The following is a 25,141-nucleotide window of genomic DNA, read 5'->3' as shown; positions in this document are numbered from 1 at the left end:
GTGTTGCTGTCATCGCCACAAAGGACCACTTGAGCGGGCCTTGTGCTCTTGTCAGATAAGAATGAGAGCTGCTGATTGGGATGCCGTGTGGTGTGTGGCCCTTATACTGTGACAAAGCCCCTTGACTGGTGTCGATGGCGATAACACAATGAGCCAAATGAACGAGCGTCTGCCGTTGCGGGCAGGCTACCGCTGTCCCCTAATCCAGCCACGATCAAGGAGGCCCTTGAAAGAGCCTTGGTTGCTTGTGAAAACAACATTCTTCTAGTGATTACCCCTCTGGTTTGTTAGTGCCTTGGATCTTTCATTACATTATGCCCCTGTATTTTTAGCATCAGCAGCTGCTTTGCTGATGAGCGCGGCTGACCAGAGAGACTGAGGAAGGGAGGAGACTGCATCCCCATCACCACCACCACCGCCACTGGGGATTGCCTCCCAGCCCCACCCTACCGCACCCCCAACTTCCACTTACTAATGCTTCTGTAGTTGCACTGCTTCCTTTAATAAAGCGGCATAGAGGGACATACCACGTGGAGCACCCATACCATTTGCATGTGGACTCAGGTTCGAATCCGGCTGTGGTCGTTTCGCAGACCTAACACATCTCTGTCTCTCGTGACATCTTCTTGTGTCATCTTCACCGATAATACAGTACACACTCAAAAAGCAAAAACAAAAATGTTTATAATATGATGTGACCTACTGTGCAATAACCTTATGTTGATGTAATTTTGCACGGTGAGTTGTATTCTATTTTCTGCTGGTGTTGGTAATGTGTGTGTGTGTGTGTGTGTGTGTGTGTGTGTGTGTGTGTGTGTGTGTGTGTGTGTGTGTGTGTGTGTGTGTGTGTGTGTGTGTGTGTGTGTGTGTGTGTGTGTGTGCGCGCGCGTGTGTGTGTGAACCTATGGAGCGGCCCATCAGCAGCTGCCATAAGACTGACCCCGAGGGAAGGCCCATTTGCCTCTGGCATACACTGACAGTAATTGCATGGAGGAATTTGTATGATTAAGCCTTGCGGGACAGATACCTGAAGCAGACATTTGCCCTATTGCAGCATTGCACTTCCAGTGGGTGTTAAGTATGTTTGGGGGGAAAATAACCTATTGGCATTTAAAATGCTAACTTAACATACAAGGCTCGACTGCATTCTTACTGTGCCATGTATGAGCATTATGTCTAAAATAAATCTCCAAAGTCTTGAGAAGCAATGGAAAAGTATTTTTGGTGCAGCTGTGTGATGTTTTGCAGGAGTTCGGAGAGGTGATTGAACACAAGGCTCACATTTCCGAACCGTTTCACTTGGCTCAGGAGAAGCCTTTTTTCCATGGGCCGATTTCGCCCCCCCATTGAAGGGGAGGATGGGAAAACTTTTCACCCTCTTAAAGCCCTAACCAATGCTGTTATTACCATTAATTTCTGCATTCCTCTGCGCCGGAGCTGAGATCGAAGCAAAAACCATGAAGTATCTGCTGTGGAACGTTTGCACCAACATCATGGAGAGGATTTTTGGAGAGGCGAAGGAGAGTCTGCCAACCCCATGCATTTACACTCTCCATTCCACATTTAATGTCATTCTGAGACAGGTAGACAGTCTGTTTAGTATGTATAGCACATCCTTGCCAGATGACTATTTTCTCAGCGCCACAGTACGTACTTGGATCAAACTCCCTTTACATTTTCATGCCAGGTGGTCCAGGCAGGTTAAATACGGCATCAAGACCTTTTCCCTTCCCTTTCCAACCCCTCCCAGACTCTTCCCCAACCACTACAAACAAAGTCAACACAATCCAAATAAGGAGCTCGGCTATGGTCCACACTCAAGGGCGCTGCCCCACTTATTCCTTAGAAAGGTCTTTGGGAGGTGGTTTACTGTATGTTCTAGGGGTGGTCTGTGGTGGTAGGTTCTGGGGGCTGAAAGGGGTACCAAAGGGGAGGGGAGGGGAGAGGAGGGAGGGGGGTGGAGGGGGGGGGGGTCACCGGGGACCTTGGCTGTCTCCACAACCCTGGCTTTAAACCACTGAAGGCAGCATCGTGTATCAGTCTGCATACCCGACTCTCTTTTCTCCCTTGCACTCTCTCTCTCTCTCTCTCTGTCTCTTGCTCTCTCCTCCACTTGCTCTCTCAGTCTCTCCAAAATCTCTGCCTCTCTCTCTCTCTCTCTCTCTTTTGCTCTCTCTTCCCTTGCTCCTTGTGGCTTGTGCTGGCCCCACTGTTTGACAGGGAAAAAAGGCTGTGTAATTTTACTCTCTGCTCTTTTGTCCGAGAAGGCAGTGCCTCCAACTGCTCAGACCAGGCTCACGTACTGTACCCCTATAGCTTTCTACACTGCTCGGCTCCTTTGCCTATAGCTCTCCCATCTCCTTAGCCTTTTCCTCTCCTCCGCGACTCGTCAGCCCAACTCAATTCAGCCAAAATGGAGGCCATCAAGAAGAAGATGCAGATGCTGAAGCTGGACAAGGAGAATGCCATCGACCGCGCCGAGCAGGCAGAGACCGAGCAGAAGGCAGCTGAGGACAAGTGCAAGCAGGTGAGGTGATGAAGGATGCACGGTGGAGGAGCAGGAGTTGGCGGGAGTTTGAGTTGGAGTCTGCGAGTTGGAGTAATTCCATTCTTTTTTAATTTAGAGGATGGAGGTGCTGTGTTAGTGGAGTGGGATTGGATGAGATGCTGGTGGTGGAATGGATTGGTAAATAGAGGTGCAAATGAGGAAAAGCACGGGATGTTGGGGAGTTGGGAGTGATTCCATCCTTTTTTCTTTAGTGGATGGAGGTGATGTGCTAGTGGGGTGGGATTGGGGTAAAAGCAGATGAGATGCTGATGACTTGAGGATAGAGGTGGTGGTGGAATGGATCAGTGGGTGGAGGTGGATTAATGTGCAAATGAGGAAAAGCAGGTTATCATGAGGGATCATGGGGTGGTGGAGTGGGATTGAAGTGGCGAACAGGTCAGATGATGATGGAATAGTTTTGTAGCTTTGCAGAACTGATTAGCAAGTGTGAAGAAGTTGATGATTGGGGAGATGTTCGGGTGGGACTGATCTACAAGAGTGCAGAAGCTGGCAAGATAGAAGACCAAGGTGGTGGTGGAGTGGGATTGCTGCATGAAAGTGCAGGATGAGAAGATGGTGTCTGGATGACTGCACAGGCACTGAAGTACTTGCATGGAGTTGACAGAGGGGAGGCAGAGTAGAACTCGGGATGGCCATCAAACAGAGTGGAGGGGGATCATTGAAGGGTGGGAACTTATGAGGCAGCTCACACGGATGCATTTCAATTATTCATTAAGTTTTTGAGCACTTATCCACTTGGGTATTGTTTGAGGTCCTCATGAATCACCCAGGAACTGTTTCTAATTGTAGACACATGCTAACTGAAATAGTAGCAAATGGGCGAAGACCTACAAGATAATATGTCCAGTGCGTTTGTGCCAAGAGCTACACAAATATTTAGTGTCTGCTGACTATATATGGCTAAATTCACACCAGACCCCTCTGATTATCTGTACTTAATGACATCCTGCCTCATTGCAAAGGCTTTAAAACATCCTAACCAAGCCAGGACCTTCGGCACAGTTGCCTGATTAATGGCGCAACATCAGGCCATTCATCAGTGCAAACAAGCTAAACATTTAGACCTCGAAAATGTGGAGTGTTATTCTCTGGCATGTGCCATCAGTTTTCCCCACTGAGTCAGCCCACATGGCGATCACTGATGCAGATGATGACGATGGTGATGGAGACGATGATGGACATGGGGCATGTCTGCAAGGCTTATCCCCGGCAGGGCCTGGGAGCTGGTATACTGGGTCCCGCAGCAGCAGCAGCCACAAGGCACTCGGGTGGTGCCCACTGCCCAGAGGGTGGAGCTCACTCACCCCACCCGGAATAAAAAAAGGCCAGCTATGTCAGCTGCTGCCAGCCAATGCAGGCCCTGCTTTGGTACTAGTTAGAGGGCTCTGGGGTGCACTGTGGCGTCACTCAGCATTCCACATTCTAGAACATTCCCCAGCTCCACTACTTATCACTCACTTGCCTTGCTCGCTCGCTCTCTGTTATTTCTCCCTCCACTCCCGTCCACTGGCTTTTTGCTCTCTCTCTTGCTCTCCTAACATGCCCTTATATAGCGAGCTTACTTTTGAGAGAGAAGCAGAGAGCAAGGATGTTTGTCTCCTTGTTTGAGGCCAAAAGCCTGGGTCTGTCAAAACACCATTTTATGTGTTGGCCGTTTGAATCACTTTCAAGTGGGAGGGAGGAAGCTCTTTAAAAAAAAAAAAAAAAAACACCCAAAGAGCATGTCAGAGTCTGCGGTCAGCTGAATCATACGTCCTACAGGTCTACACAGACACCTGAAGTATGACAGGTACAGTATGCAGTGCACAGCATGACAGACAGGGACAGACTTGCCAGTACAGTGCAGACAACAGGGGAGTCCCAGAAAAAGAAACAGACCTTCTGTCTGGATTGCGGCCATCTGGCAGCCCTAGGCTGAGCTGGAGCTGCTCCTCAGCTGGATGCTGATGATGGAACAGTGGCTACCAGGCCCGCTGGCAGCTTTTGCTGGGCCCAGGACGAAGTAATCTGAAAGGGCCACCTACCCAATACGTATAATGTAATGAGGACCCAATTTTGGGCCCCCTCTCTCCCTGGGCACGGCACAATATACCCCTTTGTCCCCCCTGTTGGCTACAGACAGGCACTGTTTACTGCACGGGCCTACCAGGCCCAGGCACAGGGGCTGAAGAGCAGGGTTAGACTGGGATGACAAATCAGTGCGGACATTTTAGCCAAGACCAGTTGGCTAGACATTGAGAGAGACAATGAAGCCTGTGACAACACTTTTAGTCATCTAATATGGGCTATAATGTGCATTCTTATATGACAAATAATCTTGTTTCACCTCAGCACTATAGAAATAGGATGTTGTGAGCTCTATAGATCACTTCTCTCTTGGCGATGTCAAGCTTTTATGCAATTTTTCATTCTACAAACACATGCTGGGCACAAACAAAATATGTTTACTGCCAAGCAGGTATAGACATTCAGTATGGAGAATTTGTCTTGGTATGTTTCAACATCAGTTAAAAAAACACTGATGCATATCTGTATAGCCTACCAGTATAAAGGCCTGTATGAAATGATTGGAATGTTGTATGGGGAAAGACATTCTACATAATTATAGTGTAGATACAATCTGTAATGTAGAATCATGCAAGAAACACATTATTTTACTGCAGAGTTTCTCAAAAAGACAGGACCACTTTGTCCCCCCAAAAATGTTCAGAGACCACCTGGCTGTCAACTGAATTTACAGTTGACGGGTGCTAATCTGACACTGCTAATTGGACAATTCGATGCAAATCATTTACTTTTTATTCACATTGCAAGCCTTCCTTATTGTATTGAAAATAAGACTTCTGCTAGCTTTGTTTAGCTTTGTAACAATGTTACTACAATGTACTGCTAGCTTGTCATGGAGAAGTAGAAATCCCCTTGCAGACCACCTGACCTCTGTCGCGGACCACCAGTGGTACCCAGAGCACACTTTGAAAATCACTGTCTTACAGCATGCTAGAGCTTCTGCTAAAGAATCTGACAACAAAGGCATATAATTGCATTAGAATGCTCTGAACGTCAACGGTAACATGACTTTGTTTCCCTCAGCTGGAGGAGGAGCTGGTGGGGCTGCAGAAGAAGCTGAAGGGGACGGAGGACGAGCTGGACAAGTTCTCCGAGTCTCTGAAAGATGCCCAGGAGAAGCTGGAACTATCTGAGAAGAAAGCCACGGACGTGAGTATCACTATCCATCAGTGATAGGTGGAGTCTGTGAGTCTTTGCAGAAAAAGGGAGGATGCTCTCTCTCTCTCTCTCTCTCTCCCAGTAAAACGTACAAAATAAACAAAAATTCAAAGAATGATGTACAAGATAAACCCAGTGTGGAATAGTATAGTCAGTCCTGATCCAAATATTTCAGTTCGCTACATGTACAGCTTACATGGCCTTGTGGAATTGTTGAAACAGTTACTGTAATCACGAAAAAATAACAATAGGCTAAGTAGATTTTTAAAAGAATCCAAATGTAGCTTTGCACAGCACAGTGCCTGGTGAATGAATATATACACTCACCAGAGGACATGACACACAGCTTTGTTTTTGGTGAGACCCTCTTCAAGTCAAATGCAGTTGCAGCTGGCTGCGCAGGGAATGCACTGCCTGACAGCATAATTACCTGGAGTGGAAGGCCTTTGATCACCGGCTGGCTGTCAACAGCTATGCTGAAGAATATTAAAGGGGGAAAATCTGGTTTCCAATCTTCGCAGTCGGGAACTTTCTTCAATCAGAGTTACTGTATAGCAACAATATACAGTACATATGAATGGGTCATTTTGATAACCTATACAAATGAACCGGTAATATACCCTTGTGTGACACACACACACACACACACACGTACACACGTACACACACACACACACACACACACACACACACACACACACACACACACACACACACACACACACACACACACACACACACACACACACACACACACACACACACACACACACACACACACACACACACACACACACACTTGCTGAGCTTCACCATCAAGTGACACAGAAACATCCAGGTAGCAGTTTATTTACCTATGCATGAAGATCAGTGATTCATCCTTCTCTTGCTTTCTCATCTTCTCTAGATTTCTTTCTCTCTCTCTGTCTCTCCCCCCCCCCCCCCCCACACACACACACACACACACACCTACCTGCAAAGAGTTTATCGTTATCTCCTTTTACTTAAATTATCTCTAAATGCACTGCTTCAAATTCTGTCTCTCCAACATGAAGTCAACGGAGCAGTGCAACCAGACTCTAAACACATAGCTGCTCTGTCTACCACCTAACGTACTGTATAATCAACACCCCCTTTATAACTTCACACTCTCACTGACAAACTGACTGACTGGCTGTCTCTGGATTACTTTGGCAGGCAAACAGTTTTGTTTTGTTTTGTTTTGTTTTCTTTGCTTCTGCATGTGTGTGTGTGTGTGTGTGTGTGTGTGGGGGGGGGGGGGGGGGGGGGGGGGGGGTAAGCTTATGGCTGGTGATGTTTGGAGGTTTGGTTATGTATGCACATCCCCAAAACAGTAATCCAGGTGACAGACAAATGGTAGAAGATAAGTGTGAGAGAATGGTCTACACATATAAAAAACTTCATTTAACAAACGACAATTGAGATCTTCCTCAGCCTGATGGCTGATGGCTGCATCCAAGTAATGTGGTGTGCACATCCAAAATGCAGGTGCAGGAAATAAGGGTCGGACAGCTATGAAAATAAAGGTGAACGTACACTTTTCGAAAAGAAAGAATAAAAAAGCAAAACGGCAGCAAGTGTGTGTGCAGACATTCAGCTTTCTTTTCATTATGTGGCCGTCCAGTCAAGCCTCTACCCCTGCATCAGCCTCAGCCTCAGTCTCAGCCCCAACCCCTGGCCCTGCTCCCCGCCCCGCCCCACCCCACCATGCCTCAGCAGCCTACCCGGAATGTCTGGAATGTAGCTAGAGCAAACAGTACGGCCGGCAGCCGTGTGTTAAAAGAGCCCGGCGCGGAGAGAGCACTTCCGCTGGGGGTCAGAAGGGGAGTGGAGGGGTGGTTGTGGGTTTTGGGGTGTGCAGTGGGAAGGGAGGTAGTTTGGGGGGTGGTGGAGGAGGACTGCATTGGAGCAGGGAGAGGGGTTGCTCTTCGCAACACAGAACGCCTCTGGACCTACTTTTCCCACAGCCAAAGAAAATAAACACTCACATACTGTAACCTACCTGTGGGGATAAGACACACATAAACAGTGAGTCCCACGGGGATGGAAGCTTACCTTCTGACCTTGAAAATGAACCTGGCCAGACTAGCAATGCGGGGCTTCCCACAGATGCTTATGTGTACTCTGTGTGCCTCACCAACACAGCACAAAATACCTTCTGCTTGGTCACAGTAAATTTCGCAGTATTGACTTCTTAAAAACCTAGAGGGGTAGGACTGGCAATTAAGAGTGCTAGATTTGACTCTCTGGGTGCTGCGTTAACACTGAGACATTTACTATGTGAGCATTGAAGTGTTAAGAAAACTTTTACTTTGTAGGGGACTATCCTACTGAGGGGCAACAGGTCGCGGGTCGGGTCAGCCTCAGCCTCAGGTATGCTCACGGTTTGTCTGATAAGAATTTATTACCTTGCCTGGTGAGGATGGGGGCAGCACACACATCGTTGAGACACTGCCACAACACAGTTGGGCTCGTTCGTGATGAAGCACTACTGCGCCGATTGAGCAGGACAAATGAGCAATGCAAAATTAAGATGCATTCTGGTTAGAAAATTGTAACCAGAATGCACTGAAATGGCAAAGTGTGCATGCGCGCGCAGCAATGTGCCATCACCATCAGCATTCATGCACTCGAGTTTTGATGCACACGGACGCCCCTACACGCACTCGCGCGCACGCATGCACACACACACACACACACACACACACACACACACACACACACACACACACACACACACACACACACACACACACACACACACACACCTATACTTTGATATGGGTTCAGTGACATGCAGACTGATTATGAGGTGCTGTTTATTGCAAAGCAAAACTCACTCAACTACTACTACTACTGAGGCCTCGGCTGCCATCAGGGCTACTGAATACTTCTGTATACAGAGTATATTCAGTTCAATGAAACTGGCGATTATACTCTTTGTAATAGACAAGCCAATGGTTATCTTATGCAGTGCCAATAATGCAGATAGGTAGAGTAGTGTAAGAGACCGTGAAAGTGATTGAAGGAGAGAGTGTGTGTATGTGAGAGAGCGAGAGAGAGAGAGAGAGAGAGAGAGAGAGAGAGAGAGAGAGAGAGAGAGAGAGAGAGAGGGAGGGAGGGAGGAAGAGGGGACCACAGTGTGTTGGTGTCGCCACCCCATGGCTGAAGGGAATGTCAACCAGATGAATTAACATTCCACAGGTTGGAGACTTGAGCTGGAATGTGGAGTGTGTTTGTTTTCTTTTTTTTCAATAGAGTGCTACAATGATGTCTTAATGCCCACAGACAATAACAGGTGGAGACGTTCTATTCAGAGCATCATACTGCAGTAGGCTATATAAGCCTTCTGATGTAGTTAGGCGTATCCTCATCTTCACATCCTCATGTGATTCAATGTTTATTCTCTGTTCAGGCAAATATCCAAATGATGACACCTAGGCTAGGCCTACTAACCTGTATTCATTGGGTTAGGAGGATGTTCAAAAATGGCTATCCTCCTATCTCTTCCTTTCTCCCATCTCTCTCCTAATATGTTCAACAGTCAGTTAATTACACAGAGAATTCACCCGCTCTGCAAAGAAAAAAAAGTCAGGAACCCCATCCCCCTTCCCTGGCCGTGATGTCATATGAAACCAACTTCTTCCCAGGATTGGAGGATTTAGCTGTAACTTTCTTGTAGACTCCGTCCAACCCCTTTTCCAGTCTTCCTCATTCTCTCAGAACTCCAATGCAACCGCTACACGTTCAAAAAAATTGAATGGCACATGGAAAATAGCTGCTAGAAGCAAAAACGCCGCAGACCTCTTTTCGAATTTGCTTGTGTCAAACATCTGGAGCGGCGACGTTTTCTCTGATTATTTTTCCCTTGTGTAGGCTACCCTATCAAAGGCAAGGGTTGGAGCGTCGATCGAGTCCAACTGAAACTAACTTTTGGAGGATTTTTGGTTGGCGATTTTTGTTGCCAAAAACGATAGCTCTGTTTCTTGTATTAACGCTTATTATCAAAACCGTACGAGAATGACCGGTGTGAATTCACTGGACTCCATTAAAAGAAAAATCCAGACTTTGCAGCAGCAAGCTGACGATGCAGAAGACCGTGCCCAACTTCTGCAGCGAGAACTGGACAATGAACGGGACCAGCGTGAAAATGTGAGAGCAGCCTATTTTTCAAGCCTACCTTGAGTTCTTCTCCCTGCTTTTCTTTTCTTCTTTCCCCTGTAGGCTACTCCTGCTGCGTCTGCATCCATTTCACTGCTGTGAACTGGTCCTCCTCTCTTCTCTTTGGGATATTTACTTTCATCAGCACGCACCTATTTTTATAGCCTGCTGCTGTTTCCCTCTCTCTACAACTTGTTTTTTTTCCCACATTCGTATTATCATGCATTGCATAATAGGCTACCAATACCATGATATATTATTTGATGTTCTTCAGGCCAAAGTTTGCTAGTTTGTCATTCAATAGGCTATTAGGGTGTGCACAGCACTGAAGGTGTTCAGACCACACTTGCCCAGCAAACGCGTGTGGGTAGGTGAGAGTGTTAGGTCTACTGTGATGTAGGCTACAGTAGCCTATTGATCCTCTCAGGTGCTTAACCTTTTGTGTGCATAAATGATATGGGTCAATGAAATCAATAGTAACAAGCTGTTCAGTTGTTTGTGTTGACAAGGTCAGTGCAAGTCATAGGGAGCATGTTTAAAAATGTTTAAGTAGCCTAATTTCATACCGTTATCTCAATCTCAGACTGTTAACTGTGATTGTCCATGGATGTCCAAGGTTTTAAAATTGTGAAAAATAATTTTAAACAATTTCGTGTAAAGGGTCTCAACTCTGGACTCAACACTTTAGATGCTTTCAATTGTTTGGGTTTTGATGTCAGTTCAGCTTTGTGTTATAATTAGCCTACAACATTACTTAGAGATGGGACCCATGATTGTGAAGAGCAAGCAGCAGCGAGTCTGAAATGAATGAATGTCCATTTAGCAGTGGGTCCTCCACACAGGAAATAGCATCTCTTTGGAAACCACGGGATGTGACGCAGAGCGCAAATTACCATTTCACTTCCTGCCATCTCCTGTCCTTTGAGTATATATATATTTTAAAAAAACAACCCTCAATGCTCACTTCAATCACTTCCTACTGACAAGCCCATAGCCATCTCTCCATGCACTGGAAGATTGTGGTAGATCACATCTGAAATTGACTTGACCTGACTCGAAATATCCTACATCCTGTGCTGTGATTGGCAGGCTAGGCGTGTGTGTGTGTGTGTGTGTGTGTGTGTGTGTGTGTGTGTGTGTGTGTGTGTGTGTGCGTGCGTGCGTGCGTGCGTGCGTGCGTGCGTGCGTGCGTGCGTGAGTGGGTGTGTGCGTGCATGTGTGCGTGTGTCTTGGGGTAATCTCAAAACGTTAAAAGGTCTGTGCAGGCCTGGGTCTTCAGGTGTTGGGGTAACATTTGGGTTAGGTTGGGTAGGGTGGCGGGGGTGGTCTGGTAATCATTTGACCCATGTAATGGCCAACACAGATGCTTGACCTCAACACCTCCTGATGGTCACTGAGCTGCTTTCAGGTCGACGCAGTTCAGGCAGGGTTGGGGTCAGTCCAGGGCTGGACTGTTCATCTGGCATACAGGACATTTTCCCTGTGGGCTAAGAGTACTCAGGGCTGATGCTGTTGCTTTTTGTTTGTTTTTTCAAAAGTTTTTTTTTCCTTAGAGACCTTCCCTCAATTTTAAATGCGGCGTCCCATTGATCCATCTCCATGTACAGTGGACGGACCTAACCATCATATCATAGAAAAGCAAGGGGCTGTGTGAGAGGCTGGTCTATGCCAAAAATGGCGGGGCTGTTTTTTGATCCCAGTCCAGTCCTGGGTCAGTCAGCGTCTCAGTCTGATGGCATAGTTCTGTGGCCTGGCCTGAGTCACTCCCACCGTCTGCCTGCCCAGAGGAAGTAACCCAGCGCGTAGCGTAGCGAGGCCTGCTTTCCCATGCATCCCCAGACCCCAGGCCCAGCTCCTGGGTCCCTTGGGTGAAATGGTGTGTGGCCATCCTGTTTGCTAGGACATGCTTGAACTCAGATTACTCATACAGTGAGGCACCACATAGCAATGACAAATGCCTGCTGCTGCTGCAACCAATGCCACCACCACCACCGCCGCCCTTGTGTTCATGCTCATACCAAAGTTTTCAATATTGCTCTCAGAAGTGGCTTTGGAAAGTTATTATCAAACTGCTGGTGGTTTATGAAATGGCTTATTAACTGTATTAAATGTTGGAGCTTGCGGATCCCCATCTTGGGAATGTGGCCCTTTGGCCTCTGGTCCCCCCACCCCCCTCTTAATCGCTAAAAAAAGAAAACAGTGCTGTCACCCATTCCCTGTAAAGGATTCTTCCCGGGTTGCGATATAACAGGATGTGTCCAACAAGATTAAAAAAGCATTAAGTGAACATAGCACAGCTGGCCGACCAGGAGCCTCTAATGTTGGCGCTGCCCTGACATATTAGTGGCAATTATACGTAAGCTTCCCTGCTGAATGACCCCTTCTGAAACTGTAGGCACGCCCAGCACTGGGAAGCCATTGCTCCAAAAGCTTGCCCATGCAATACATGGAATTTCCAATTAGTCATATCCTGCTGTTTTATTTATTTATTTTCTATTTATTTAGTTTAGTTGTTTAATTTCATCATGGTAATAAATGTGCCTCTGTGCAAAATGTGGCAAGGTTTGAGAGCAGTCTACTTTAGGGTCTTATAAGGTTTATGGTGTATTCAGAGGACTTTTGTCCAGAGCGACTTAAAATCGAGGATACACAGGTAAGCTACTGTTAAAAGTTTTTTTGCTTGGTTTGTTTATATTTAACTAGCCACAACCAAAGAGATTGAACTGGCTTTTTATATTGGCACAACGCATGCAAACTGACTGAGTGCCTCTGTGTGATTCCCCTTTGAGTGCCTTTACAAAGACCCAATAATGTACTTGCTCACTAACCCACTGGTTCCCAAACTGGGGGTTGGGACCCCTAGGAGGATTGCAGAGGTACTGCAGGGGGGGTCGTAGGGGTTCGACGGAATGAACTTTGCATAAGAATCGTAAAACCACAGGTTAACAGTACCACAATTCCATAAATAGGTTAGAAAGTATTGACCTGTTAAAGGGACACTGTGCAGGAAATGGTCAAACAAGGTACTGCAACTATGCTGCTCATTGAAATTGGGCTGCCTATTGCCAAATTTGATCTTTACATGAAAGTTTACTGAGTATTAAACAAATATTTTCTAGTATGGTCCAAGTACAGTCATTTTTGCAGCTAAAAATGGCTATTTTTTGGAAATTCAAAATGGCGGACCATGGAGAAGATCCCCCTTTTCATGTATGAAAAGTGCAATTTTTCAAGTCATAATGAATACTCAGAATTTGATGGTGGTGGTAAGTATTCATGAAAAAGGTAACATTAGTGAATGGGCAGCATGAATTCTGGAAATAAACAACTACAAATCTCACACAGTGTCCCTTTAAAGCACAGCATTATAAATTTGTTGTTACCAGAATGGCAATGATCGAGTCATAGTGCATTACTGAAGGCCCTGTAGTATGTCATAGTAGAGTAGTACTATGGTAATTAACCTTTCAATGACTATTACAGTGTGCCTCAGATGGAACGGCATGCATTATGGGGCTATGTATTAGGCAGTATTAAGCATAAGTATTAATTTCTATGATATTTACTTTTTAGAAATTGCCATTTAAAATTAAGCAATATTAATGAACAAAACATGTTTGGCATTCGGAATGGAGAGGGGGGTCATGTCGTGGTAATATTCTTTGGTGCAAATGGGGATCCCGGCAGAAAAAGTTTGAGAACCACTGCACTAACCTAACTGACAATGGTTTATATGCTTGTAGAGGTCAAGGTTCACTTCAGTCACACAGCAGTGAATGAGCCGGTAAGAGTGTGACAGCTTCCTATCCGTCATGTGCTCTTCAGTCTCCAAGAAAAGCTTTTAACACAGGCCGACAGAGACACTGCCTTTAATGCAGAGAAGCTGAACATGTGTAAACACAGGCCAAGGAAATACCCGCTCTGAGTGATTTAAAAGGGTCATGGTTGTGCACGTTGTCTTTTTATTTGAGTCACGTCACAACAGGCAGTTTCGTTCTGTGACAGTCTTGCGCCCTCCTTCCCCAGCATCTGTTTTACCATATATGGCGTCTGGCCCAGGCAGCTGTAGAATGTGGTGACTAAGGAGGGGGCGTGCCCAGTCCTCTGAACCTAGCAATAAAGGCTGAGGAAGAAAGAATGAAAGAGAGAGAAACAAAGAAAGAGAGAGAAACAAAGAGAGAGAGAGAGACAGACTGAGAGAGAGAGAGAGACCGAGAGAGACCGAGAGACACAGAGAGAGAGGATCAGCAAGAAAGGGAAAGAGTTTAAGTGTGTGTGAGTGAAAATTGAGATGGAGAGAGCGGAAAAGAGCGCACCCCAGGGCACTGGGAGAGGATGTGCACTTGTGGGGGACCAGCCCATTTGTTTACTCCAGGTCCACAGAGACGGCATCTAAAAGGGGCCAGCGGTTTATTTATTTCGTCCTCCAGGGGTTCCCACACTGTGACGTATACCTAAACGGAACAAAAAAGAAAGAAGATCTGCACTGTTGCTGCTCCCAGTTTATTATACACAACGTTTCGACCAGTCAGGTGTACCTATACCTGACGAAGACCAGACTTGTCAAAACGTTGTGTATTGTAAACTGGGAGCAGCAACAGTGTGCGAATCCTCTTTCTTTTTTGTTTGATCACGTTTAGTCCGGCACCTGTTAACTTGGATGTGCACGCAACTAAATCGCTTACTGTTAGCACTATCTAAGCTAAACATTCACTCCCTGCATCTGCCATGTGCTTGATGCTCCTATATGACTCCAACACTGAAACACAAAATGTGTAGCGAGTCAATGCAAATAAATGGGTCTCTAACATTCATTTCAGTGTGAAAAAGAGATGAATACAGGTTTGAATGCAGACATGAAAAGTCACATGAATACAGATTTGAGGGAGACCTTTGGCCATGTTTGTGTGTACAAGTCTGTCTGAGTGTTTAGGTGTATTGGTGCTCGTGTATTATTGTTCCTTAGGCCAACATTAAAAAGTTTGAAACCCATTCTGTTGTATATTTCTAAACGTGCAGTCACAGTAGCATCTATCTGTTGTGGTTTTGAGTTATGGTTTTCCACATCTGGGGGACTTAGAAAAGGCTTGGCACAGAGCCTGGTCTTGGTCTACAATTCACTAAAGTAAATCTATCTAATAATAATAATAATAATAATAATAATAATAATAATTGTATTTGTATAGCACTGTATTATACAAGGGATGCAACTCAAAGTGCTTAACAAATGAGAAAAAAAGAACATAATTGTTAGAGGTGGATTTAAAAGGAGAGGCAGAGAGGAGAGGCACAGATAGCAGGAAGGCAGAGGAAGAAGAGGTAGAAAGAGATCGTAGAGTCATAGGGGCAACGCAGGTTAGGACCGGGATTCCTAGATGCGTAAGGTCCATAGTGGCTGGGTCTGGCATAAGTCATAGATAGTCACACAGAGATTGGGCGCTCAGATGCGGCCCCTGGTGGCATCAGGGGTGAGGAAAAACTCTGTTTCGCTTGATTTGCAGAGACAGTGGCAACAGCTAGGACAGAGTAAATTAATAGTGCACCATTATTGGAAATGCATCTTGAAGCATAAATAAACATTGTATTAGAAGTGTACAAGTGCCGATTGGTGGCATAAGAAGGCAGATAATGTGTTAAGGGTAATCACAATTCCGTGTTTAAGCAGCTCTATGATATTGTATGTTGAGCTGCAAGTGTGGTGATACAGCTTAAGTACTAAAGAGCAGTTATTCAGTTGGAGCCATTGTATGCATTTCCCTGACCGTGAAAGTCATGGAAGCCAACACAACACATTTAGGGCTCTGACACCACCAACTGCTCAAATACTAGTGACATTTCAGTTCATTTCACCCATTAGTGAGATTGTGTTTGGCTAGTAAGAGAAACATCTACTAGACATTTTGGCTGGTGATGAAAGAAGTCATTTAGAGCCCTGAATACAATACAACGCAGCACACGGTAGCAGAACTAACCCAGTGGCCATGTGTTTGCTCATGCTTGCCTTGTCCCCTGCCCTCTGTGGTCTGCAGGCCGAAGGGGACGTGGCAGCACTGAACCGGCGTATCCAACTGGTGGAGGAGGAGTTGGACAGGGCCCAGGAGAGACTGGCCACAGCACTGCAGAAGCTGGAGGAGGCCGAGAAGGCAGCCGACGAGAGCGAGAGGTAAACACACCACCATTCGGCAGTCTACATGGATAGTGTAATGTAGTTTGTGAAGGTGCATGCATATCAAAAGACTAAAGCTCTGAGAAGAAATCCAAGGATAAAATCCAGGATGTCCTGGATAAAATCTTCAAACCCATCATGCGTGTATACCATGTACGTAAGGCCAGTTGCCAGCGTAACCAATTGTTTATGGCTGTTCTGTAAGTGAAGAGCTCTGGAACAGCCATGTAGCGCTATGTGGCAGTTCAGTGTTTCCCAAACCTTTTTGTCATACCACAAGCTCTAGACGTGTTTCTCTATCCCAGTGTGACTGTGCTCCGTACATTTGTTATAACATTTTTACCACATACCCTTAACAGCGTTCTTGCAAACCCCTCGTGATACACATACGTACCGCTGGTTGTGAATCACTGTTGTAATCTATTGAAGACTAATTTACCAGCAAAATACTTAAGTACAACCATTGTGTGTCCGATCTTACAAAAAATCATTTTCTGAATAAGCCTTCCTCATACTCACTGCAACAATGGTTTGCTTGCAGAGAGCATTTGGAGACTGTGTATATCAGCTCAGCAGAAATGTATATACAAAAACACATCAATAGGTCTGTGTTAAAGAAGTCTTAACGGCAAAGAAAAGGAAATCCAGACTCAAGAACTAATGATTTGAATACATTCATTTTTAAAATGTTCTTTTTCATTTTATCCCTTTAGTGCCTCTGTGTTTTATGCACTACAAACAAGCTGTACACGCATGCTCATTTGACAGACATGAGGGTGATTTGGAAGCAGGTCATGACTATCCCTGTATCCTGTACATAGGGGCATGAAGGTGATCGAGAACCGGGCCATGAAGGACGAGGAGAAGATGGAGATCCAGGAGATGCAACTGAAGGAGGCCAAGCACATCGCCGAGGAGGCCGACCGCAAATATGAGGAGGTGAGAGAGAGAGAGAGAGAGAGAGAGAGAGAGAGAGAGAGAGAGAGAGAGAGAGAGAGAGAGAGAGAGAGAGAGAGAGAGAGAGAGAGATAGGGGGTGGGTGAATTGGAGAGGGAGAGCAGGAGGGGTGGATGATAGAGAGAGGATGGGTGGATTGGAGAGAGAGAGAGAGAGGAGATTGGTGGATTGGAGAGAGAGGGGAGAGCAGGAGATGGGTGGATGAGAGAGAGAAAGAGAGAGATGAGATGGGTGATTTGGGGAACAGAAAGTTCTATCAGATTTAGAGCTAGGCCCAGGGATGCCTATGGTGGAATACAAAATCCTCCCAAAAATCTGGAAATAATGTTTTGAAGATCCAAGATATATCCAAGGCACTCGTCGTCTTTGTTAATAAGCTTTTAATTACCAACATGTTTTTGCTTGAAATTAGAGCTTTTAATATCTTCAAAACATTATTTCCAAGTTACGTTCAACCAAAGAGCACCTTCGCAGTACTGAAAAGAATGTCGAAGCCCTCTAACCTACACCTGCTTTGTCTGCTTACCCCAGATTCTGATTTCAGTCTGTGTGGTGGAACTTGGGGAGATATTATTAAATTAAGGATCTGTTCGGTGACACTGTGAAATTCAGCCATGCTTTGAGGAGATCTGTGCTGCAACTATGTGAAATTGAGGTTGTGTGCTGCAACGTCATGTTGACCTGTGCATTGAGGATGTGTGCTGGAGGTGTCATGTTGAACTGTGCAGTGAGGATGTGTGCTGCGACGTGATGTTGATGTGCATTGAGGATGTGTGCTGGAGATGTGATGTTGATGTGCATTGAGGATGTGTGTTGGAGATGTGGTGTTGAACTGTGCAGTGAGGATGTGTGTTGGAGGTGTGATGTTGAACTGTGCAGTGAGGATGTGTGCTGTTTTTGTCAGGTGGCCCGCAAGCTGGTGATCCTTGAGGGCGAGCTGGAGAGAGCCGAGGAGAGGGCAGAGATCTCGGAGCTGTGAGTTTCACTCTGTGTTTGTCAACCACTCTCAGTTCCACTCTGTTTATCACTCCCATACATTTCTTGCTTGTAGCACCAGTATACTAGCTATACTAGCACCAGTATACACATCATATATACAGTATGTGTATGTCCAAGACAAATTTCCTTCGGGACAAATAAAAAGAATCTTGAAGCTTTTTTTCAGTGTGTGCTTATGTCACTGAATCATGGCTAGGGATCAATAAATGAAACTCTACTCTACTCTACTCTATTAGTATTGAAGTAAATTGACGAAACAGCAGTGTGGCAATACAATACAAGTCAAGACTGATGTTTGCGTTTGCATTTGCACTACTCACAATAAGTTAGAGATATTCTAAAGGTGCACTGTGTGCCCCTCTGAATGAATGGCATATGCAGATATGTCAGATGATTTACTCAGCTTAAGATTCATGACTCACTCACAGCATTTTCCGCCTGGTGACTAAACAACTTGTTTTTTTTTTGTCCTGTTCAGTAAATGCGGTGATATGGAGGAGGAACTGAAAAATGTTACTAACAACCTGAAGTCTTTAGAAGCACAGTCTGACAAGGTGAGTCAAAGCTTTAATGCAAACATCTGATATTAGATAAGATAACCCAAACTCCTCCCACCCAATGCAAAGGAGTGTGCTCAAGTTTGGTCTCCTAAGGGGGCATTGTCCTAGCCTTGCTCTCACGCAGACCCTTTGTGCTTTGGGCACCTTCGTTAAACTTCGTGAGCTCGCACTTGGGTCTGGAAATCTTAGACGAGCCCGAAGGAATAAGATATTTCAATGCCTGTCCAATCAGAATCGCGGGGTGGGATCGCGGGGCGGGGTATATACAAGTCCGTGGTTCGAGCTGTTTTGAGCACACACACGCCTTTCCAGAGCTAAGCGATTGACAATGTTCCAGATGGTTGGTAACAACCATTGCGTGAGAACCAGGTTATCGTTGTCCCCTCCTTCCACTTGTCTTTCTTGCATGAGATGTGCACTACCGCCATCTACAGTGCCAAGGGAACTCCATTTATACTCAACCGTAAGACTCCAACGGTCTCCTAACCTAAGGTCTCCTAAAAGGGCGTTCACCTGACATCACATGGATACAGGAAATGCACAGGCTTGAAGTATCTTACTCTAATAGAAGATGTTTGCTTGATGGGTTTTGTGGAAAATGCTGTCATATTCCTCATGCAAAGGTCTTGTGCCTCTCAATATATTTCGATGGACACTGTACTAAACTTTTTTCTTTTTGGCTTTGGCACAGTATTCTGAGAAGGAGGACAAATATGAAGAGGAAATTAAAATGCTCACTGACAAGCTGAAAGAGGTAAGAGTACTCAACTCTCTTTTGTAAGAAATCTCATATTAAATCCTGAAAATCAGCGTATAACATAACATGCTTAACTGCCCAACAAAGACAAAGTGCAGTAACTATGGCAGCTTTGAAGGAGAGGCAAAAGGCCTTCAAAGTATTGGTATTAGGTTGGATGTTGAGACAAAAAAGCAGGTAAAACTCTGCAAATGTGAACAGTGTGCGGGAGCTTTTTTGTTTCATCTTTGTAGACCCAGTGGTTCCACTCCTACGCACCTGGCCTAAGGAGGTGTGCTAATTCTAAAAATTGGATTAGGTCGGATGTTGTAATTACTGCAAATTTGACGTAGCAGCATCGCTAAAACAGGACGCATCTGGACCATAAGGCGCTTTGTTACAAGATAAAGGAGGTGTTATGACCATCTTATGACCATGTTCAGATAAAATATGTGGTTAGTGCACTCGAAGCTGAGCACTTGAGTTGAACCCTAATTGTGACATACTACTACTGCTAGCTACTACTACTACTACTACAGTACATTTGTACCCCTGGAGCAATGTGGGGACAGAAACTCTTCCAAAGAGCACCTCAATTCTAATGGTGCAGAATAGCACTTGCTGTTCACTTCCCCAGTCATACAGTAGGCCTACATACCCAACAAATGCAGGAATCACACGCCCTCCACACGACCCTGAAACTACTACACGCTTGTAACCCTACAGTACAACTACACAGAATACTAATGCTCTGTATGCCTTGCAGGCAGAGACACGGGCAGAGTTTGCAGAGAGAACAGTGGCCAAGCTGGAGAAGACCATTGATGATCTAGAGGGTAAGATTTTTTTAATTTTTTTTTACATTGATTACAATACATTTCATTCTACTTAGCGGAAACTTTTATCCAAAGCGACTTGGTTATTTACCGGGTATTGGTTTCAGTCACTGGAGCAGTGTAGGGGTTAAGTGCCTTGCTCAAGGGCACTTGACCAATGGATGGAGGATTAGGCCCCCCAATCTTCAATTAAATTTCTGCTGCATCTCTCACTCATCTTCAAGAGCATGAGTCCCATGCCGCCGCACTCTGTAATATTGGGTGGTGCATTTCTATTACCTGACTAGATTTATTTCATTGGGCATGATTGGGGGAACACAAAATTACATAGACACAAAATTACAAGAGTTCAATGCTTTGGCATGGTGTATTTATGCATTTTCTATTTCATTTGGGTGTGTGCCCATGACCATTTCGGTGACTGATCCCAGGATCACACTTTAGCAATCCCACCCTTTGTCCTTTTCTTCTGCCCTTTCCTTATGCTTTTTTCCCTTATATCTTTTTATTTCTCTGATAACTGCCAACCTGTGCTAATCCTATTGATATTCTCTCTCCCCCTCTCTGTCTTTTTTCTTTTCTTTTTTCCTCCTCTTGCCTGTTTCCTGTGCTCTTCCCTGTGCCTCATCATTCTCGTCACCTTTGACCCCTGTGACCATGCGTGCCTCCTAGATGAACTGTATGCCCAGAAGCTGAAGTACAAGGCCATCAGTGAGGAGCTGGATCATGCCCTGAATGACATGACCTCCTTGTAAAATGGCCTCGTGGGCTGCCTGCTGTAGTTTGACTCTTTGCCTGGTGTTAACTTAGCAGCGTCCTATCCTGTCTACTTTTCCCCTCCGTTTCCCTTTCCCACACTTTGCCTTTACCCACTGCTTTTATCAAAATAAAATTGAAATGAACTTTCCTTGTTTCCTTGTTTCCTTTTCTTCCTTTCCTCTTGTTCATGCATGGCCATGGTATCACTTTGCTTTGATTCTCTTGAAACAGCCACTATCTCTGCAGGTCACCCCCGCATTCAGAGTAAGTATCTGGCCACACAGCTGATGAACTCACCAGTCAGATTATCAATTGGGGAAATCAACTGTGTTAAGAACACTGAGAGAACATGACTGGATGTAGCTTGTGTGCCAGTATTTCTCTGTAGTCAGTCAAGAAATGCAATCCTCTAGACCAAGATGTAATAATATAGCGATCATGAGTGTAACCAAGAATAATATTACACCATTTTGGTTAAAAGTGGATTGTGAACACTTTTACTTATAGACTTTGGGACATATCATCACAGGTTATTTTACACGCTTTGTCTAGGTATTATTTGTATACTTTCTGAAGTTTAGTGAAGTGTTTTAATGGCACTAACCCCTTTGCTTTAGAAAACCTAACTACTGCCAAAGATGAGAACCTGGAGATGCATCATGTGCTGGACCAGACGCTACAGGAGCTGAACAGCTTGTAAACCCCAGGGGAGATGAGGAGGACCAATCACCAACATTCCACAGTTTCAGCGTAGAGCTCTCCGTGTTTTGAAGCTGGGGCATCCTTCAAATGAGTTCCCCCCATTTCCCGTTGCTTGTGGCCTCGTGATGCAAGGCGCGAGGTGACGGTTGATTGAAGCAGGGCTTTGAACCAGACATTTTATGCAATTGGTTCATTCTGAACAGAAACTGAATTCTAACGTTTTCGGTTCTGTGTGTACCACCATTAAATAGACGTTCCCAAACCCAAAAAATACTTTCTTGCAACAGTTAATTTCGCTGCCTGTCAGCTGTTTAATAAATGGATAAAAAATAAATAACATTTAAATAAATTATGTCTCATCCTGCATAAACTAAATATAATACTTTTACAACCTTCATTAAATGAGACGGTAATAATTCAAAGCAATTATTATTTTAAGTGTGGCTTTGCCACTCAGTGGGCAACAACAAAATCCCACAAGTTTGAGGAACAAAATAAAAATCTTGGTTACCAGTATTTACTGGTTACCATTATTTTCACAAGTGTATAGGCTAATAATTAGGTTTCTGGTTCTGTTCCTGTTCCGGGCAAAATTCAATGCCGGTTAATTGAAGTATAATTGAAGTATTATTCAATACCTCACATAAGCACAATTTGAAGGTCATTATCTCATTTCCAATCCGGAAATGCAAGAGGCCACAAGCCACAAGTAAGGATGGGAGAAACTAGTTTGAAAGGCGGCCCTAGTCTTGCTCACAATGTTCTCCAAGGTTTTTTTTGTCAAGAACATTCCAAATTGCCCAGCCTCTTGCGCTATCACTATTCCATGTCTGTGCACATTCCTTTTAACCACTTTGTAATTGGTTGTATTTTTTGTTGTTGTTTTGTTTAAAGAATTTTCTATGCATTTCTATGTAGTCCATGCATTTTGTCAACATTTCACCTTAACAAATGAGACATTCCAGTGTTTTGAGCTGAACCATCTGTTTAAAAAGACAGTGCTATTTATTTTAGTCAGACTAAAAAATAACAAGGCATACCTCTAGAAGGTCTGTGTTCTGACCTACACTAACTGTTGAGGTAGAGCACCCCCTCTCTGTTGCATTCGTAAGTATTTTTGTATGTCTGAAGACAGAAATGAGCCTTTTTTCAAATGTGACAATCTTCCATCAATGAAACAAATAGTATTACACAAGACTGTAGGTGATAGCCTATAACTCAACGGTGCTAAGATTTCCCTGAAATGTATATAAAATAGGTAGTGGTTGTTAAACATACAAAACCAAAGACATTGATACTTTACTTTTTTTGGCAATTTCTTTCCCCTGCATCCATACTTATTTCTTTTATTTTATAAAGACACCCTTCCCTTTGACCCACATGTCTATCTTTAATTTGTTTTGTATCTCTGGAGAAGTTGTAATAAAGTTTTATAAATTTTGAAAGTGTGTGCGCGTGTGTTTGAATTGAAAGAGTTTGATAGATGGCAGGAGCCAGTTCTGGCTGTAAAGGACCTGTGTATGGTACATAGTATGGTGCAGTGTGGTACTCGGTGGATCCACTGCTGCACAAGCTCCTTGATTGGATGTCTGTACACTTTATGGGTGAAAGTGAAAGCGAAAGCCCAACTGCGAAACTCCAATTCCCATTGTCATTGTGACACAGAACTCCACAGCACACAAGGCACTCTTCACACAACGAAATAGCATTTATGCCTCACCCATGCAAGGGGCCAGCCGCCAATGGCGCCTGAAAGGGAGCAGTACGGCGGGACGGTACCATGCTCAGGGTACCTCAGTCATGGTGGAGGATGGGGGAGAGCACTGGTTAACTACTCCCTAGCCAGGCCGTGCCCTCCTAGTGACGCATCAGCGTCAGCGTTGCTACCAGTCAGGTCAAGAGTCAATGCAAGTACTTTCTGAGTTCCCGCAAATACAGGAACTCCTACTTTGTTGGGCAGCAAACAATCATTAGCAAACCAAGGGAGGTCATTTGGGAAATGTTAATTGTTGTGCTCTTGGTCAGACCAAGTCTCGAAGAGATTTGAAAGTTGATGATAATCAGGCTAACTACTGCCCACACCAACCTGGCGGGTCGGGAGTCGAACCGGCAACCTTTGGGCTACAAGTCTGACACCCTGACCGCTTACCCATGACAGCCCAGGGTGTGCAGGGGTTGTCAATAGGGATGGGATATCTGTATCAGTGTATCGTATCGGGTTAAGATATCAACATAATGCAGAGATCAGATCGGATTTGAATTTTCTCAAAGTTTCCGATACTGACATTGAGCCAGGTGTAATGTTAATTTGAAATCATAACACTTGCATAATAGGGATGGGATTGTTACTTTTTTACTCTTTTGTAATAGGGATGGGATTGTTACTTTTTTTTTTTACTTATTAATTGTTTTCCTCTTCTTCTGACTTCCTTTTCTGACCAAATAGTATACCTGGGCCTACCTCAAGTTGAAAACCATGCATACTGTAATGTATATGGTTTGTGTATTGGATCGGATTAGTATCGGTATTGGCTGATATCCAAATTTAGATATGTGGATCGGATTGGAAGTGAAAAAATGTGTATCGTGCATCCCTAGTTGTCAAGATGGGCAGCTTCACTAAGATGAGCCACACCCAAACCCTACCTGCTACTGGTGCTACTGCAGGGCATTGCAATGGCTTGGTAACCCAGCCTGATGGGTAGCTGATAGCAGCATGACGCTGGTCCATTAGAGCAATGTTTCCCAATCCTTTTTGTTCATACCATGATTACCCTCTCACTCATGCGCTACACAGTGTATCCCAATGTGACTACGCTCCACACATTTGCTCATGTCCCCCTAGTGGTGTACCCCTGGTTGGGAACCTCTGCATTAGAGAATGCCTTCTCAGTGTCCTCCTATCTGCAATTGTTGTGTGTCTGCCAGTTCCTCTAGAAGCTGAGATCCTTCAATGTCTGCAACAGACTTCTGTTTTACCAGTCTGTCATGGCTAGTGTCCTGTCCTATGCTATTGCCTGCTGGGGTGGTAGTATTGGGAAACGGGATGCTGTACACCTAGACTGGCTGGTGAAGAAAGCTGGGTCTGTGCTGGGCATGGAACTGGAGGCTCTCAGCACAACAGCCAAGAAGAGGACCATGGGCAGATTGGACTCCATACTTGACAATGACAGTCACCACCTGCACCCGTTTCTGGCCAGTCAGAGGAGTCTGTTCAGCTACAGATTCTGTGCCATCCCCTGCCGGACAGACAGACTGCGGAAGTCCTTTGTCCCTAGGGCCATTCAGCTCTTCAACACCACACAGAAGAATAAGAAAGATACACTGGAAGAGATACACTGGACTGCATGAACCAACCCCCAACCCCTACACTACCTTTGCACTACCTTAGACTCCTTACTGCACTGAGCGTTGCCTAACAACAGAACTGTACTACAAAGTCACTTTACC

At 44.9% G+C, this 25,141-nt stretch overlaps 1 protein-coding gene across 4 annotated transcripts; it reads left to right on the top strand.

Moving 5' to 3' along the window:
• Positions 1-2,022: 2,022 nt before the first annotated feature.
• Positions 2,023-23,113, top strand: LOC134465104 (tropomyosin alpha-1 chain-like). 4 transcript variants are annotated; one of them, XM_063218557.1, is made up of 9 exons: positions 2,023-2,527; positions 5,660-5,785; positions 16,006-16,139; positions 16,964-17,081; positions 18,004-18,074; positions 18,577-18,652; positions 19,350-19,412; positions 20,161-20,230; positions 21,607-23,113. In XM_063218557.1, exons 1-9 carry the CDS (start codon positions 2,414-2,416, stop codon positions 21,687-21,689), a joined length of 855 nt encoding a protein of 284 aa, XP_063074627.1. In that variant the 5' UTR covers positions 2,023-2,413; the 3' UTR covers positions 21,690-23,113. The 4 variants fall into 4 exon arrangements, with proteins under 4 accessions (XP_063074627.1, XP_063074625.1, XP_063074629.1 ...); XM_063218555.1 differs by lacking the exon at positions 21,607-23,113 and adding an exon at positions 20,903-21,137; XM_063218559.1 differs by lacking the exons at positions 2,023-2,527; positions 5,660-5,785; positions 21,607-23,113 and adding exons at positions 9,492-9,967; positions 20,903-21,137.
• Positions 23,114-25,141: the final 2,028 nt, after the last annotated feature.

This window comes from Engraulis encrasicolus, chromosome 16 (assembly GCF_034702125.1).
Source record: "Engraulis encrasicolus isolate BLACKSEA-1 chromosome 16, IST_EnEncr_1.0, whole genome shotgun sequence".
In the NCBI taxonomy this organism is placed as follows: domain Eukaryota; kingdom Metazoa; phylum Chordata; class Actinopteri; order Clupeiformes; family Engraulidae; genus Engraulis; species Engraulis encrasicolus.
Note: the sequence above shows the minus strand (reverse complement) of the source record. Positions and strands in the feature narration are given on the sequence as shown.